This window comes from Petromyzon marinus, chromosome 6, assembly GCF_048934315.1.
Source record: "Petromyzon marinus isolate PM22_M1 ecotype Great Lakes invasive population chromosome 6, UKy_Petmar_22M1.pri1.0, whole genome shotgun sequence".
NCBI lineage: Eukaryota > Metazoa > Chordata > Hyperoartia > Petromyzontiformes > Petromyzontidae > Petromyzon > Petromyzon marinus.
In genome coordinates, this window is record NC_133672.1 from 3,151,325 (window position 1) to 3,170,239 (window position 18,915).

Consider the following 18,915-nt stretch of genomic DNA (forward strand, 5'->3'; position numbering starts at 1 on the left):
CGTTCGGACCGACGACGCCCGACGTTCAGTTCGGCTCGCGAAAGAGGCTCCCGGCGCGCCCAGCGAAACGCCGGGCGTCATCGTGGCCGAACGACACCGCGCGGTGCCCGCTACCATTCCAGAGAGCTGGCGGAGTTGACATTACGTGGGACCAAGGCTGGCGCGTGCGTGCGCAGCGGAGGCCACTCCGAATCCGACCCCAGCGGGTGTCGGTTGCCAGCGTCGTGACTCAACCCTCCTCGTTTACCATCCGATGGATTGTCGTAGATATTGAGGTGTGCAGGCGGTGCAACTGCGCCGGGGGCAAGTGATGGGGGTGGGTGGGGGGGGGCAAGCACGCGCTAACCACGCTGCGCTGCTGCACGTGGTTGTAATTCGAATCACGTGTCACATGTGTGTGTGCGTGTGTGCGCGTGTGTGTGTGCGTGTGTGTTTTTTGGGGTGAATGTAGCGGCCGCAAGTGGCTTCAGGGGGGCTACGTGAACAAATTACGTAGACAAGATTTACAAATACTCTACAACAAGATCAATAGAATCTCACACACGGGAATCGATGCGTGCATCGCGAGCTAATGAAGCGATATGAGTCGATGAATAGATGCATCATCGTTAATCTTCTGCCCCAATGCTTCCCGGGGGCAACTTGATGCGTAACGATGGGACATCTTCAGGCCCTAACAGCTTACCAACACTCCCCAAATGAGAAAGAGTTTCAGAGTGCATTCATGTATCCGGGTGGAGTGATGTTCGGTGGAATATTTACGCGTGTGATAGAGTGGGCTCACCGATGTCGTCTATTACACTGGACCGAAGCCAGTAGCCCGATGGGTCATCGCATTGGGTGGAGAGGCGCTTTTCATTAAACTGCGGAATGCGTCTTTGCCGGGAGAGGGAAACAACAACAAACAACATCATCATCATCATCATCCACGCGAATGACGCCGGCCAACAAAAACAACAGAACACACAAATTCACTGATGCATGGGGGGAGGGGGGGGGGGGTTCCGCTGCTGTTCAGCTCTCCGATGCGTGTCCGGCTCCTACCGCGTGTTGTTCGGCCACCATGGTGTCCGACGTTTCGCTCCGTGTGCTGGGAGCTTCTTCGGGGGTGGTGGGGTGGGGAGAGGGACGGAAGGAGCCAAACGTTAGGCGTCGCGCAGGAGCGTGTGGTCGACGGAATGCGTAATAAACACTCTCATTTGTTTTGTGTTTTTACGTGAAGAAACAAATGTGGGAGTGAAGTGTATTTTCTGCTTCCACTATTTAACTATGTTATATTTATTATTTTACCAGGTAAGGCCCACTGAGATATACAGCATAGCTCTTATTCAGAATCGACATGGCTATGACAAATGATAGCTCGCCGAAGTGGCTTATCACGTGGATATGTATAGCAGATAAATACCCTAAATGCGTGTTTATACATGTGGAGGGGACACTGGAGGACCTGAAGAAAAATCTACGCCACCACCGGGAGAGAGACACGCTACAAATATTCAGCAGGCGTCAGGGACGGAATCAAACCCACGACCTCCTGTATACCTGGCGAGGTAGTTAACATCTCCTAGCCACCGTGGCACGTATTTATATTATCGCTGCATAAGGGTTGGTGGATCTCACAAATGTCGTGAGACTCCCTTCCTGTGAGTGTCGAGTAGGTGCCATGCCCTGGCTCGCCAGTATAAGGCAGCACAGCAAGTGGAGTAATCTCCACCTGTTCCCATCTGTACGGGGATTAAGTGTTGCTCCGTTTTCGCGCGAGTGTTTACTCCGGGTGCTCCGGTTTCATTCCTCACGTGCAATAAACACAACTCGTCATTGATTGGCTGGAATCACCTTAACATTAAAACCCGATGCAGGACACCCCTGAAAATGAGTTACATGATTCAGTATGGTTTTCTTGGATACATAAATAATATTCGGAATGTTATCAAGACTGCTGTACACTCACAGCCAGTTCTTTGCCTTGATTGCAGCGGATAACGTCCTCACTGCCAGGGCCGATTCAGCAATTGGTGGCCGAGTCTAAGAAAAAATACCGGTTATCGTTCGACGTCCCCTGATAATAAACAAAAAACATCCACAGTGCATTGTACCCTCGCTGCAGAGGGCCCAACAAATGCACACATCCCTGTCTCGACATGGCCATCCCTCAAAAAGAATCCCCACGTCCCTTCCCACTCTCCACCCCCTGCGATTGCAAGGCGGCTAATGGGCTCGGCTGTCTAGACCGGTGGATGGAATGTTGCGGATTGAGATGGGTACACGAACGTCCACCCCGTTCACCAACCTCTCCCCACCCTCCTCCCCAAATCGTTGTTGCCGACTAAACCTATCTATGTTGTGGGGAACTGTCAGACGAATGGCTTCATTAAAACTGTTTGAGAAAAGTGGGCCTAAGGCAGGACGGATTGCTGGGAGGGGGATGGTGAAAGATAATAACGGAGTGGCCGGGGTTATTACATAGAGTGCTCGTCCACAGAGGAGACGGAGCGATTAAATAAATTCACAGAGGAGACGGAGCGATTAAATCAACTCGCGTGCAGGTGCTTGGTCGATTATTATTCACGTTATTATTATTCGCGTTACTACATTTGAAGGAACGCGTGCATGCTGAACTTATTTCGCACCGTACATAGCCGACCGTGCTAATCGGAGGTGCGGAGCAAGGACAACGAACTGAATTATAATCGTGAGAATTGGCGACGGCGTGGGGAAGCCTTCATCCAGCTGATTATGGCTGACCACGATGGTGACTTTGGGAGGTGGTGGCGGAGCGGTGGCGCAGCGGTTAGCGCACTGAGCGATGACCTCCGTTGCTATTCCCGTCCACGGCGAGCGAGCCTCAGTGTCGAGAGGCTTCCGTGCCACCGCTCACGGGCCCCGCGCGCGTTCCCCTTCATCGACACGTGAAGTGCGGTTAAAAAAAAACACTCTTACGAACGGCGTGGCGTCACAAAGTCTTCCTAAATATTTTTTTAAATCCAGCAGTGGATTGTCGATGCAATGACTACCGATCTCCGCTCGCTGCAGTCGAAGAGTCTTCGCGCAACGAGAAGCTACATCGAGGCGCGCCCCCACCCTGCCCCCCCCCCCCAAACTTTCTGTTGCGGTGAACATTCTTCATTTGCGCCCCCAGATGATCAGATAGCAATGTCCCGCAACAATCGATGAAAGAACACCGAGCGCGGCTCAATACGGCACTAAATGGGCTCGGATGGCTGATTTGGACCGAAGGAGAAAGACAAAAAAAAATCTAATATTCAGCGGTATGCATTCAATAGGCGATGCTATTGAGCGACAGTGTTTGGCCGGCTAAATATATCCACGTCCCTATTCTCGCAACACGGCCAACGACTTTCATTAAATATCGGGCGCTGACGACCGCCGAGGAGGAATGCGCATTGCACTGTAAGCGCCGCGAGGCGGTGGCGATGGTTGGGCCATGATGCGTGAAGAGTTCTTCACTAGCCGACCTGGACGGAGGAGTAGAACCTACCGGGCAGGGGCGATGCTTAAAGACTGATCCGAGACGACAATGTGATTTCAATGTGACCCCTGCAGCCATTGGTGGCCGCTACATGCAAGGATTCACACAGATAAACAACAACACAGACTATTATTACATTCCTAAATCGGATCACATCCCCGTAACCTTGACGATCAGTGCATTGTGTAAGTTGTGGCATCGTGGGCCATGAATAAACTTACAAATCTCCTCCCCCCCCACCACCACCTCTCTCCACCGCATTTCGTTTTGGCCCCTGCGCCTTAGTAGGCCCCTACGCCCGTGCGCTCCGGTGCAGTTGCACCGCCTGCGCACCGGGCAGAGCTGCGCGCGCTTGCAGCCGCCTCTCTCGTCGCGCGCCTCTAACAAGACACGGAGCACCAGTGGCAGCGTAGCGAGCGTGGGGCGGGCAAGGGGTGCATTGGCCTCGCCCCTGGTGGCCAAAGCCACGAGTTGCCCCCCCCCTCTCCCATCCTTCACAACCACCATGAGATATATCTTCACAACAACGGAATAAGAAGACACAAACACGTACGGAACGACGCGATGAGGCAAGAGGAGCCGGGATATATAACAGGCGATGGCACGCATCCCCCTGAGCTGATAATGTAGTTCCGCTACAGATTGAACACATTCGTCAATCACACCGTGGCCATCGAAGGGAAACACATATATATACACCAGGCGACGTTTCTGGCAATTACTCTGCTTGTTCCGACGAAGGTATTGAGATTGTGTCCTTCGCGCCCATGCACCACTGCCAACGCAGCATCAAAATGAGAGCATGGTAAGTAACAGCGACAAGAGCGTTCAACGGAGTTGACCTCCGGTCCCGAGCATCCACGCAACCGCGCGGTGCCGCCCACGAAGGTGCTCTCGTCCTCGTCACGTGACGAGGTCACGTGACGAGGTGCGACTCCGAACAAATCAAGAGAATGGCGCGATCTTCGAGGGCTTGTTTAAATGAACGTTGCAATTAATGACTGCCGGCGAGGCGCAAGGGACCGCGCGTGATGAGACTCGGGAGTTCTTTGAGGGTTCTGTACAGTCACCGAGCCCATCAGCCACCGGCAGCAGCCACTGTGTACCTTTTGACATCGGTATTGACGTTGATACAGTATTACATCCTCTCATACGTACGGACGAGCAGCGGCAGGCGAATACAAACAAACAAAACCCAATTGGAACATGACAGCGCCTGTGCATTATATATAATATAGAGACGTGCGTGAGAGCTGACTTCGCTCGATTTTGATTTGTTTTAGCGTCAGACTCTTCCTAAGGGTTAGTTCAAGAACAATAAAAAAATGTGAGCAGAAATATGCGGTCACATTTGCGGAAGAGCACTCTCCAAAATGTTTAGGGGCCAAAACATTTGAAAGTTTGGTTCTCGGATTTTGTTCCCGTTATAAAGCAGAGCATCGGATATATTATTTGTGCCAAATTTAAACTTTCTCTGAGAACCCCTTTCTCGACCACAACATGATTAAATATTACAGAACGCTCACCACTCGCTCACTCGGTCACTCGCTCACTCTCGACTGGCTAGAAATGCACACACACAAGGTTCTAGATAGGGGGTGGTGGACTCCATCACACCCCACCCCCGCAAAGATAGAGAGGTCTCCTGGGCCTGAAACTTAGCTGGGAAAATGAGCAGAGCTGCGTTGAGCCAGAGAGCGGCAAACAGTTGCCCCTGGCGCCGCTTTTGTACGCAACGAAATGGGCTGGGCGTACAGAGGAAACCATGAATCACTTGAAAATGTATGGGAATGTCTTGAGCTTCCCTTGAGAAATGTAAACTCGCTTACATAACCGCGCGCGCGCGGCGCGACTGTTTTGTAGATAAACTTGGGATTTCAGCGGTCAGCAGAACTGCGTGCGCCTGTGACCTCTGCATGGCTCTGCCTGCCGCTCTTCACCGCGGCGATCGTGGGTTTCGCGAAACTTGTTAAGCTGGGGGGGGCGGTGGGGGAGTGTTCGACGTTGACTGAAACTCCACGCATCGTTCCTCCCCCCCCCACCCCCCTTCGTCTAAACGCTGCCTCGACTTCCCCCACCCCCCCCAGCCGCTGAAGCGACGGCGAAGCGGCGGTGACGCAGAAGGCGAACGCCGTCGAACCGTCGACTGGGAGCAAAGAGGCCGCGGTGGAGCGGGCGACCTTTGGCGGTGGGGCGCGGGACCCGACGCGGCCCCTCTGAACACGCCGGACGAGCGTTGCGGTGCCCGTGCGCTAAATGCGCCGCATTAGCGACGACAATAAGCTCTGCCCCAGCGGTGCGTGCGGGGCATCGCAGTAGTTAGGAGGAGGAGGGGTGTGGGGTGGGGTGGGAGTATTTACGGAGGGCAGGATATTGCCCTGGCAGGGGTACGGAGTCGGGGGTAGGTGGGGGTCGGCAGCTCGCCGAGATATAAACTGGGCAGGATGTGGGGCATGAACGCACGCCGTCGTACACTCCGCTCGGAACTCTCCAGCTCTCTCTTGGTTTAGTCGATTACGAGAGAGGAGAGCAAATGCGCGCGGGGCGACCCGAGATTATAGGGCACATTGCATCGGGGGTGGAGGACACCTGGGCCTTGCTGTGGTAGTGGGGAGGGGGGCGGATAGCATCATCGTCGTGATTCCCGGCGTGATGAAGGTCCCGAGAGCGGCGTGCTGGCTCGTGCTGCTGCATGGGGCACTGCTCCTCCTCGGGACGGGATGCCGCGGATCGGAGCCCGCGGAGACGCTCTGCGCGGGGGACGCGTGCTACGCGCTGCAGTTCGGCAAGAGAGACTTCGACGAGGCCCAGGAGTTCTGCGAGGGCAAGGGGGGCAGCTTGACCACGGCGAGGAGCCCGGAGGAGGCCGCGATGCTGGAGACTCTCATCTCGAGTTTCGAGGCCAAGAGACCGACGCCTTCGCCGCAGGGAAAGAAGATGCCCAAAACCAAGGTGTGGATGGGACTGCGCAGGAGGAGGAGGCAGTGCGTCGCTCCCAAGAAGGCGCTGCGAGGCTTCTCGTGGGTGAGCGGTGACGACTCGGGGAGCTACTCCAACTGGGCAAAGGAGCCGGTGGAGTCATGCACGGCAGAGCGGTGCGTGGTGCTCTCCTACCGCTTCTACGTCGTGCGCAAAACCGGCGAGGTCGACCTCAAGTGGGAGGAAGGCAACTGCAACGCGCAGACCGAGTTCATCTGCAAGTACACGTACGCGCACATGTGCCCGCGGCTGGCGCTGCTGGGGCCCGGCCACGCCGTCTACACGACGCCCTTCGGGGCCACCAGCTCGCAGCACTTTCTAGTGCCGGAGGGCTCCACGGCCGAGGTCTACTGCGACCACACGGACCCAGGCAGCAGCGCGACCTCGCGCTCCGTGTCCACGTGCGAGAGTCACGGATGGTCGACGCCAAGCGTGTCGTGTCCTCCGCCGGCGGAGCCGTCCGCGGGGTGTGGAGCCAACAACGGCGGCTGCGACCACATCTGCAGACCGGGGTCACAGGGAGATGGCGGCGGGGGTCACCGCTGCCAGTGCATCCCTGGCTTCAACCTCGGCCCGGACGGGCGCACCTGCGTGTCCCCGGCCGTAGCCACGGACCCGTGCCTCTCGAGCCCGTGCTCGCACGAGTGCGTGCCTGGCGGGCCCGGCGAGGGCTACGCGTGCGCGTGCCCGCCGGGGTACGAACTCGACTCGGGGTCACGCGCGTGCGTCGACGTGGACGAGTGCTCCCCGGAGCGGCCGTGGTCTCCGTGCGAGATGCTGTGCGCCAACACGCCGGGCTCGTTCGAGTGCTCGTGCGTGGAGGGCTTCGCGGTGGACCCGGACAACGCGCGCGGCTGCGTGCTTAGGGACGCGTGCAGCCTGCGCAACTGCGAGCACGGCTGCGAGCCGGGCGACGTCGGGGGCGACGCGGAGTGCCGCTGCGACCCCGGCTACGAGCTGGGCGAGGACGGGGAGAGCTGCAGCGACGTGAACGAATGCGAGCTCGGCCTGTGCGACCAGCTGTGCGAGAACGCGCCGGCTGGCAACTTCACCTGCGACTGCAGCCAGGGCTACTTCCTGGGCGAGGACGGCAGCAGCTGCTTCCTGGCCACGGAGAGCGCGGACTACGACCAGATGCTCAAAGACTTGGGCAAACTCTACGAGGACCGTTCGGAGGCGGCGGTCGTCGGAGGCGCCGCGACCTCCGCGCCGGGGTCGCTTCCAACGACGTGGGGCGACGAGCGACCGCGCTCCGTCGCGAGCCAGGACACCGCCTCCTCGGTGCCGCCGCCAACAACTTCCCGCTCGCGTCTGGACGTCCTGGGGCAGAGAGAAGAGGGCGACGCGTCGAGCGGGCACGGCGTCGCGGACAGCACGTGGCTGACCGTGGCGACAGTGGTGGCGGTCGTGGTCATCCTGCTGGCGGTGATCATCTCGATTTTGGCCGCGTGCCGCCGCCGCTACCACCGCCGCCGCCGCCAACGCGAGCGGGTGCAGAGCAAGCAGTCGTTGGACGAGCTCTGGATGGCGGTGCCTAATCCCGCACAGTCGAAGCCAGCGCCAGTCGCGTCGGCGTCGGCGGGGGCAGTGACCAGCCCGACGCGCGTCAGAGACTCCGAGAACGGGGCGCGGGCTCCGAGCCAGGCTGACGATCAGAGCCGGGGCCGCGAGCTGGCTGGGCAGCGAGAGCTTTCAGACCGCTCGCTCGTCGAGGTCAATGGGGGCGGCCACGTCGGCCACGTCACTAACGCCCTCTCCGAAATCTTGAACGAGGACGGCGGAGGCGAAGTTGTTGTCGTCGATTAGAGGTTTACAACCTCGGCGGTAAACGCACGCGTCCGTGTCCTCCGTAACGAAACGAAAAGAACACGTTTTATTTGCAGGCAGCAGATGTGGGTCATATATACAAGGGCTGAATTCAGCCGGAGCTGTTCAAGGTTGAGCTTCGGAAAATACAACCTTACCCACTCCTGCCCTCCTCTCGGGGGGTGGGGTGGGGGGCAGGGGGGGGGGGGTGCTGGAAACATGTTCAGTGACAAATTAAGCCCTGGTCACACAAATGTGTTTGTTTGTGTACGCTCGCACAGGACAACACTTGTCGAATTCAGTGTGTGTACAAAGACCAAGAGTAGGTGTGTTTGCGCGCGTTACCTCGCGGTTTGAATGTAAAGCAGATGGCGCTGTGAAACACGTGCGCGTCGCACGTTCTACAATAAACACACGCAAGCCCCGTGTCTCAGCGCTGATAACACTCGTAAAATAGGCGCTTCTCTCCTTCCCTCTCTCTCTCACCTCCTCCCACCGCCGATCGCCCACTATGTAGTCATCGTTGTGTGTAAACAAATGTTTAAGCACCGGTGTTCAACTCTAATGTCGTAGCGCATGCATTTTTAAAATCGCGTTCATCTCGTTTTAAGCGGACAAGCAAAGCCATCACTGGACTGTAAAAGCCAACAGCAAGGTACGACCAAATCATGATACACGCGCCAATATTGTCAGATATCAGAAGCTAAGCCGATGTTGGACCTGGTTAGGACGAGGATGGGAAATCCGGGTGCGAGGTGTAGCCAGGGTGCATGCGTGGTGGGTGTTTCTTTCCTTGAGCCAAACAAAGAATGAATGTCATTGGCCGAACGCTAGAGCACTGGTCAAGACAAAGGGTCAAAGACGCAAGCCCGCAAAGCGCTCTTCTCGTGTCACCGCGAGCAGGAAGGGCATCCGTGCCACCACCAAAAGGGAGCTCTGGAGAGCTTCTCGAGAGGGGTATTTTGGGCCGTCTCTTCCACGCTCGCCAGACGTCTTGGAAGTGGTGGGAGTAACGCACACTTTACCCCATCATTCGATCGTACGGTGCACCCACAGAGGCTGGCAGGGGGGATTAAACACATTTTACTGGCCCCAAGAGACTCGGCGAGGCTTTTCCGGTAAATAAATGAATCAACAACATTATCATTAAATTCCGTACATTCTAAAAGCCGCCACTGCAAATGTATTTGCGTATGGAAGCTCCGCGCAGACACGTGTGGTATGTAAAATGAATGTCCCTTCATTGTCGAGTCAACATTGCAAGCTGCACACAGACTCTGACACAAGAGCACTGGATAACGGTGTAAAAAACAAAGCTTCACAGCTCATCGGGATGTCGCCAGTATAAATAAATATTCTTATTCTAGTCCTCACGACCCCACACGTGGTCAACATTCTCACTCGATATAAAAAAAAAACACTGTTAGGCAGTCGTGCAGTGTGGGGGCGGCATAAGGCACTATCACTAAAAGTAAAATGTCCACCTATCTATAATAATAATAATAATAAAAAAACAGTTCTGTATTTTTTGACAACTACATGCCTATAATCGTATGAACAGGTTTGAAAAAAATAAAATATGGATATATATGCAGGTTTCAACAACAAATATTTCGGGTGCCAAAACACTAATTTGCGCAAGAGCATTCCAGGCTGATGTGCCCGAGTACTGCTTCGTGCTAATATAAATAGATGCTCGAACGCGTCAAAATTTCCATCTAATTTGCATATGAATGGTGGGGGGAGGGGTGGGAGTTAACGTGAGATAATGGGCAAACGTTCTGCCATTGGTTCAGCAAGGGGGGGGGGGGGGGGAGCTGCCTGCAGTTGACACAGGCTTGAGTATTGCCAACGCCACGACAATATTTGACCCCGCCACGAGATTGTGGAATGTCCAGCACTGGCCGCTCCAGGTACCGGATAACGAAAATTGCCACCGCTTCAGGCTCGGTGTGGACAGAGAAACGTGGAGCTGACTTAAAAAACGAATTTGACCAAGATCCCAACCGATAAGGACATAAATTAGGGAGGTAATTATCAATCTATACAAGCTGCAATGCAAAGGCGCAGTCCTGCAACTGCCTTCTGAAGCCACTACCGACGGAAGGGCCTCCACGATAGCTAGCTCTGAAGAGCCCCAATACGATGTTATTTTGATCTCCTCTTTCACACTGACCAGACGTCTAAGGAAGCGGTGGGGGTATCCACACTCGACCTCACCAACTGCCGATCGACTAAAGCGGTGGTGTTTATCCATCCTCCTGCTGGGGCGTACAGGAGCGATGGGAGGAGTGGGGAGGAATTTAAGACATTTGCCAATGGGTTCAACTGCCGCGCAGAGAGGTCAAATCCGAATGGGACCGGCGCCCTGTGGATGGCAAGCCCAGTGTAAAATCTAAACTATATATATATATTTTACCAGGTAAGGCCCACTAAGCTATATATCTCTTTTACTGGTAGGAACGAAGTTGTAAACTGAGTGTACCAGCCTGCAATAGATTAATGTGTCCGTCCGTCCGTCCCCTTTCAATACTTTAACGAAGTGAAATCTCGTGCTGTTGGGTGTAAAATCAGCAATAGACAGCGCAGAGACTTGTCTTACCAGCCCACCCTGCAGGGACCTGTTTCAGAAGCGACCTGGCCATAAATGATATCTCAACGAAGTGGCTCGTCACGTGGAAATGTAAAGCCGCTTAATGCTCTAAACCCATGTTGAGTATAAATCTGGAGTGAAAAACCGGAAGACCCGGAGAAAAATCTCCAAATATCGAGGTGTCAGGGTCGGGATCGGGATCGAACCCACAACCCCCTGTATATCAGGCGAAGTAGTTAACATCTCGCCACCGTAGCAATACCGCAGCATCCTTGTTGTTACGCACAGCCCTGCAAGTACTGTACACGATGTCCTCCACTCATGCGATGGATGGAGGTCCCATAGGTGGCTGTGGCTGGACAACCTCTCCGCCCCCCACACACAATTCCAAACACCGCTCCTTCCTGCTTGCCACCGTGAGCTGTTGCCATCAGTATTCATCTCGCACTGGCGTTCACGTGCAGCGAGCGAATCGCCGGTCACTGCAGCCGGCTCTTGGCTCGAGTAACCTTGGAGGGTGGGGGGAATAGTGGACAACCCCCCCCCCCCCCCCCCCCCAAAGAGTCCATCTCTCCGATGTACAATCCGTGTCCGTACACCGGCTTGAGTGGCTTTCCGGACCAATGCTTCCTCAGCACATTCAAGCAAGTGCCCGTGTCACGCGGCTATGGGGCCGTCCATAAATGACGTCACGCGATTTTGGACGATTTTTGACACCCCCCCCCCCTCGTCACACCGCGTCACAAAAGTCAGACCCCCCCCCTCAAATATGACGTCACAAAGCTCTGCCCCCCCCCAAAAAAAATTAACCATGCTTCAAATTGATTTAAACTATTGTCATTGTAGTGCGTATTTAATGTGGCGCTGCACTCTGATGTTGTAGGAGAAAACATTGATTAAAAAGTCTATTTAACTAAGTAGAACGTGTTGTCTATATTTATTTAAAGTTGCGCATTTTGATGTGACGTCACATTTCTCACCCCCCCCTCGTCACACATCGTCACACAATGTCTGACCCCCCCCCCCCCTAGGTGCGTGACGTCATTTAAGGACGGCCCCTATTGAGCAAACGCACAAATGGAATAGCGACGCCACGCAAAGAGGCGCCCTGGTGGCGGGATCTTGACGGCCTCGCCCGGTGTGCTGGAGCTCCCCGTGGTTATCCATCATCACAATTCTGACGTCTGTGTATTTGGAGTTTGAATGTCTCGCTCTCCTCCGTCCCGGTGGTCGCGTGGATCTTTCTGCTCGAGCTCGTTGCCCTCCACATTTATAATGGACACGCGTCGAGAGTTGTTTGTCCGCTGCAGATTTACACACAAGCCTCTCGTCGAGCTGTCGTGTGTTGCCAGGTCGCTTCTGAGACAAAAAAAAAAAGTTCTGCATAGTTCAGTGGGCGTTACCTGGCCAAAATAATCAGTGATAGTTTAAGTTACGGGATTCCTGCGTTTTGCAGTTGGAAACACATGCTTTGTGGCGTGTGCATTGTCGCTCTGGACCGGTTTCGCTCTTTCCGGCCACATCAGCAGCAGTCAGGCCTCGTAAAGAGCTGTTGGCGAGTTGACCGATGTTGTTATACGTTCAGTGTACATTCTATCGCAGTGATATTGCACTTAGCTCATTGTGCACTGGCGTCACATTTGTAGAGGCGCAGCCCTTGCAATCGCTTTGCTCACGCCCGTTGCTGGCAGAGTGAGCCTCCGCCAGAGAGCTCTTCTGGGAGGGTATTTCTCTTTACCTACTCGTCCACGCTGGGAAGATGTCTTGGAAGAGGCGGGAGTGGCCACACTTTGCTCCGCCACACGCCGACCTGCCCAGCGACTTCGGTCTACACATTTTTTTCTGCCTGGGTGGACAGCGGAATTTAAAAAAATCAAATGTGCCCAATGTTTTAACTGCAGTGCCGGGAGGTCAAACCGGCGACATCTTCATTGAAAATCCCGCGTTTGCAAAGGCTCACGATACCTGCATGGCTCGTCCGGTGTATGTGGAGACAACGCGCGTGTCTGTGTGTATGCGTGTGTATGGGGGAAGCGGTAGTGTAGCGGTTAACGCTGAGCTGCGCTACGAACCTGGCCCTCCCGGGTTCGATTCCCGCTCGCGGCCAACACCGATGACGAGTATCTGAACCGGTCCCGGGCCTTCCCCCCCTAGGTCGCCTCAGCCTCAAATCAGTACCTGGGTGCGGTGTGTAAACATCGCCACTCAGAAGACGAAGGCGACCGGGCGTGTGGTGCTGGCCACCCACCCGATCGTTTTGCCGTGCCGACCTTCACAGGTGCTGCTAGCTAACAGCACCTGCCCTAACAGACTCTTCAGGCTATGCGGGGGATATTTCTTTTGTGCGCGGCCATAATGGGAGGGTAATTTCTAGCGAGGTGTGTAATCTCCTGCCTATGACCAAATCACGACGGAATGCCACGCGACTCTTGATAGAGAGCCAAGCATGGGCATTTCTGGGGGCCTGGCAAAGTGCTCCGTGTGTATGGCGCGCGACTATCCACGCTTACACCGGACTGGTACAGTCCGCTTGCGGAGCGACGCCTGTTGTTGTACGGAACTTCTATGTGCCCCCCAGCGTCTAAATTCTCCCACCCGCGGCACCAACACTCGGGCATTTCAGCCGCGTTGAGGTATTTTTCAATTAACGCCGCAGCATTTCATCTCGCAGCGCTTTCTGGAGGCAGCGTGCGTGTTTGCGTTGGTGCTGTTATGGGGGGTGGGGGGGGGGTCGGCGTGTCTTATGAAGTGGGTAGATAGCGGGGGAGGAAGAGCAGTGATGGGGGGAAATGAATCGCAAGAGCCGTCACCTCCACCCCAAGCTTGCCCCGCACAGACCTCCCCCGCTCTCAACAAAAAAGAAAATGCACAGAGTGGTCCCAGTGTTAGAGATGCATCCAACAGCGGGAATCCGGCCGTGACGGTGCCTTCTTCTCTTTGTCGAAGGCAGCTCTGCAGCACCAGGGGCACGCGGTCGCCGTTGCTCCCCGGAATGACATTAGCACCACGCCTCATCCATCTAGCCCAGGGGTCGGCAACCTGCGGGCTCCGGAGCCGCATGCGGCTTGGCAACACCAACACCAACAACAACCGCCGTTCGCCACCAAGTGGCGGTGACTTCACCACGGCGCTCGTGACAGGCTATGTGTGGGTTGACCAACCGAGATGACTGGCCGATGCACTACCTGTGGCCCCTACTGTGCCAATTTGCTGTGTTTAAGTCACCCGGCTCTCCACTCGTTGTGAGCGTCGCTCCTCTGCCCTGCGTTGTTGCTGTAGGGCGACTACCTCCAACTGCCCAGTAGCAGCGTCCTTCACGAGCCTCCTCCACAGAGGCCGATCTTGATACCGCTCGTACCAGTCATAGGCGAGTACACTCCGTTCCAAATCCTCTTATACCACATCACTCCATATCTTATCTAGCCCGTACCGCGCCAGTTTAGCCCCCTATATCTGGCCGAATAAACACATTCCTGCGGAGGGGGCTGGTAGGAACGTTGGTTGCTCGGTCAGTGGTCAGGGTCAACAGCGGCGTGGTGTATTCCGCAAATATGCCCGACTGTGAGGGCGGTCGCAAGCCGGCGTGAGTAGGTTAAACGTTGAGTTTTATAAGGGCACCACGGGGTGACCAGCCCCTCTCCACCCAGCCCCACCCCTCCCATTTTTTTAAATATCCGAATGTCCGGATACACGTGGACAGACATCCACAGACATCCACAATTAATCCCCTGCCTCCTGTGAGAATTAATCCCGGTTGGGCTTCCAGTCCACTACGTTTCCTACCAGTACCAGTATAAATGGGCGCTAGATGTTCGATGTTTTTATATATCCGGGTGTCCGGGTACACGTGGACAGACATCCACAGACATACACAATTAATCCCCTGCCTCCTGTGAATTAATCCCGGTTGGGCTTCCAGTCCATTACGTTTCCTACCAGTAAAAGCTGTTTAGGCACGTGGTGGCTGGGCATGCGGGTTACATGACCCAACACCAACGCAGCGTTGCCTGCCGGAGGAGCTCACCAATAGGACTTTGTCCAGATTTTTCAAAGATGTGTGAGCTCCTCACACACTCCAGCCTGGTTAAACCCAGGATGGATCGTAGGCAGGTCAGCCTAAATGTTTATTGCCGGCGATGATGTTTCTCTCGGGGGTGGGGGTCCACGTTTCGCAAGCATAGAAAGGGGAGAGCATGCCCGTGAAGACCAGAAGCTTCGTGTCGAGTAACAGACCAGGTCGCTTTCACACAGATTTACGTCAAGGACAGCCTTATCGGACTTTAAGGGCAAATGTTAGAGTACCTATGAAGGCTGGCACGGCACACGAGGGGGTGGGTGGCCAGCATCACGCCCGAGTAGCAATGTTTACACACTGCAACAGGTACTCACGAGGCTGAGTCGACCTAGGGGAGACACAGGACCAGTTCAGATAATCGTCACTGGTCTTGGCCTTGAGCAGGAATTGAACTCCGGTCTCCAGGTTCGTAGCGCAGAGCGCTAACCGCTACACTACCGCTCCCCACGTCAATCACAGCCTCGTATTCAAATGCATTGTCGGGTCTTCTTTGGTTCTTTCGGTAATGTCACGTAGAATGAGAATAAAATAATAAATTGATAAAATAAAATAACACAATAAAATTCTCACGACGTTTCGGCCACAACACAAGCGGCCTTCATCAGGTGAAGGGACGAGACTGTCTGGAGGACAGCGCTGGAGCGAACGCTCTTAGCAGCGTTCATTGAAGAGCTGTCGTCCCGACAGTTCTGTTACTTCACCTGAAGAAGGCTACTTGTGTTGTGGCCGAAACGTCGTGAGAATTTTATTGTGTTATTTTATTTTATCAATTTATTATTTTATTCTCATTCTACGTGACTTTACCGAAAGAACCAAAGAAGATGAATCCTTGCAGTCACGAAAGCTTTAAATCGAAACATTGTCTGGTCTTAAAATATTTTTTTTACAGAATTCGAAAAAATCCCGGCTCTTCTTGTTATTTGGGTTGCTCGCCCCTAACCTAGCCTTGCACGGTAGTTATTTTATTTGCGAATACGATTATAGCAATATAGGGTAACAAATAATATCAGATTGTTTATTATGGAGGAGTAGCTTATGTGCTCTCGATAGTGCCTTACCCCGAGGTGGCCTACACAGCAGCATTGGGGAGCATTTCGAATAAAATTTCAACCGCGTGCTCAGCTCTCCCGAGCAGTTTTCGGCTTGTACAGAAATGTTGCTCGACGTGAAGTTCCGACGGTTTCGCTCTAACGTGCTGGGAACTTTCTCACGTAAAAATAATAATTCTAAATTAGCTTACCAGCACGTGCAGCGAAACGTTGGACATCATGCAGAGTAACACGAAATCGCATTGGCGAGCGGCAACTTTTTGCTGGCCACATTCACAATCCAGCTAGCTGGACGAGATATTCCACTTCCGCTAAAACAAGGAGACAGCGGGCGACTTGGGCACGCAAAAAAATGTTGCCAATGTCTGTACGACGTTTCGCGTTATCCAGAGCAAGCCAATGTCGTGGAATGTCCACAGCCGCACGCCTAAGTCGTCATCAGGACAGCCGTGCACGTGGTCTGGTTTGATAATTAATTAATGAAGAGTTGATTGCTGGTTGATTGCTTCTGATTGACAGGGTTAGCAAAGAGGTTTTAATTAATTACTTTACGATGTTTCGTGACATAATGTTCGCGTGGTAGTGCTAGTGTGATTCTAGTGAAGCGTTCATTGGTTCATAGGATGATTGGTTTGCATTATGGGGTATTAGAAACGAGGAATTGGTGATGCGGGTTGATGGAAAAGATTGGTGGTGTGACAGTGTTACAATAAACGATCATCTGGTTTGGTCTAAATGGCGAGAGTTTGTTTCCTGCCATGATGAATTCGGCGATGTGTTATTTAATAAGATGAATTAAATCTAGCTCAGAGTGAGTTACTCGACTCCCACGTGCCCGTCAACATCTGCAGAGATCGTTGGATGGCGGGGAGGGGGCAACTGATCGACTCCCCCCCTCTAGGGGTTGGTTACCCCCCAGCTCGGAGTAGGTTGCTCCATTACACTTGCCCCTTGCTATGGGCACTGCGCTGTAGGTAACTGATCCACCCCTCCCGAGCTGGGGTTGGCTACCCCCCAGCTCTGAGTTAGGTTTCTCGATTGTCAACAAATCCATGGGCATCTTTTGTCCACGCGACTTCTGCTTTCGTATGGCAGGAGGGGAAAGCAACCGGTTCGAAACGCGTCACTGTCAAACGCTCATTTATTTTTTTACTCAAAAACCAGGATTGTAACCCACGTGACAACTAGATTTGATTGACCGTGTCGGGTGGTGAAGGGGCTCTAAAAAATATAAAATGGACATTGCACACTGCGCGATGATCTACAAAACATAACCTGCAACAGTGATTCGAGATATGATTATTGGTCGTGATAGTCTACGTAATAAAATGAACCAAGCAAATGAACGCTGCGAGCTGTAACGATAAGCAAATGGTCTGTCCCGCTATTGTAACGTTCTGACCCGCCCCTACTGGATATCTGTGAAAAGAGAGCTTCATCGCTCGTTGGATTCCTCATGCAGTTTAAAGAAAGATTCGTATTGCGTAAACTTCAGGCCAATCCCGAGCCGGTGATTCCAGTCTCGGGGATTCATTGCCCATCACACGCACTCACGCGCGCACTTCTTTGAAGGCATTTTTTTCTCTCCTTTTTCTTTCAAATTTGTAAATGTGACCACCACCACCGCCGCCGCCGCGACTAACGCGCACGCAGTGAATCCATATCACCAATTACTTCGCGTGTGATCTTTACATCAATAGTTAACATTCACCTCCCAGATATCTATTAATTACATGTACAAAATATCGAAAGCTTCTGGATTCCAACAAAACATGTTTTTTAGGGTTCGCTACGGGACAAAAAATGCGTAATATACGTTATGTAACGGGACCATACTGCATCAAGTAAAATGCACGTTGCCCGAAAGTGCAAGAAATACGGAGAGAGAGCAATGGGGTCGGCTGTGTGTGGGAGCGCGGTGGATCGCTGCATCGCGTGACCTCGAGGCATGGATCGAGCTTCAGCAACCTTCTTTTTTATTATCAAGCAGTGGATAGACCATGGCTGCTGATGATGATGATGATCAAAAGCGGTAGAGATAAGACACCGGTTTGGATCGAACCCACGACCTCCCGGCATGCAAGGAGGTCGTGGGTTCGATCCCGACCCTGATTCCTGTGTATTGGGAGTGGTCGCGTGGATTTTCTCCAGATCCTCCGGTTTTCCCCTCCGCATTTAGAAACATGCGCTTAGAGTATTTGGTCGATATCAATTGCCACGTGATAAGCCACTTTCATGAGCTATCAGTTTTGGCCAGGTCGCTTCTGAAAAAAAACAGCTGCATAGCTCAGTGGGCCTTACCAAGTAAGATAAAACAAGAGTTTAGTTTACAATAGTACAGGGTGGGTCAGATGGCTCATGACTCCCAATTAATTGACCACTACATTGTTTCCCCATTTGGGCATTCATTGCTATTTTCACACCCATTGGTATGCAAAAATAAATGACACTTATTCCTGCGTCCAGCAATATGTTCAGGAGCTAGACGCCAATGTTGAGAGAGGTGTGCGGGCCACGACGAAAAGGTTTCATGAGAGAGAGAGAGTTCGTGCCGTATTACTGTTCCTCTGTTGAAGGAGCGCAGACCACAATGGATTTACTCTACGGTTCCATATCACACCAGTTACTGGTAACAAGATTTGCCCACCTTTGTCTTGGCTTTAGTGTCACACTCCACAGGAGGCGAACAAACTGGTTCGCAGGGTATGGCCATCGCAGAGCCCACGTTTGTGTACGATTGCAGCACAGGTTTTAGAGCCATGCAGAACGCCGTCACACTGACCCTGCCAGATGTCAATTTTCTAGCCCTGTTGGAACATCGATAAAATTTACATGAGCCACTTAGTCGCCCTGGTCTATACGTCAATATGTGTATGTGACAAAACAGCTTCTGGTATGAGCCAACGGCTGTATGTATTCACAG

General features: G+C 53.4%; 1 protein-coding gene across 1 annotated transcript; it reads left to right on the forward strand.

The window, feature by feature from the left end:
- Positions 1–5,868: 5,868 nt before the first annotated feature.
- LOC116939656 (thrombomodulin) lies at positions 5,869–8,703 on the forward strand. The gene has a single exon (XM_032948344.2). It carries the CDS (start codon positions 6,143–6,145, stop codon positions 8,273–8,275), a length of 2,133 nt encoding a protein of 710 aa, XP_032804235.2. The 5' UTR covers positions 5,869–6,142; the 3' UTR covers positions 8,276–8,703.
- The last annotated feature ends 10,212 nt before the right edge of the window (positions 8,704–18,915 follow it).

Coding starts and splice junctions, on each gene's coding strand:
- LOC116939656 (XM_032948344.2), top strand. CDS start 6,143: ATGAAGGTCCCGAGAGCGGCGTGCTGGCTCGTGCTGCTGCATGGGGCA.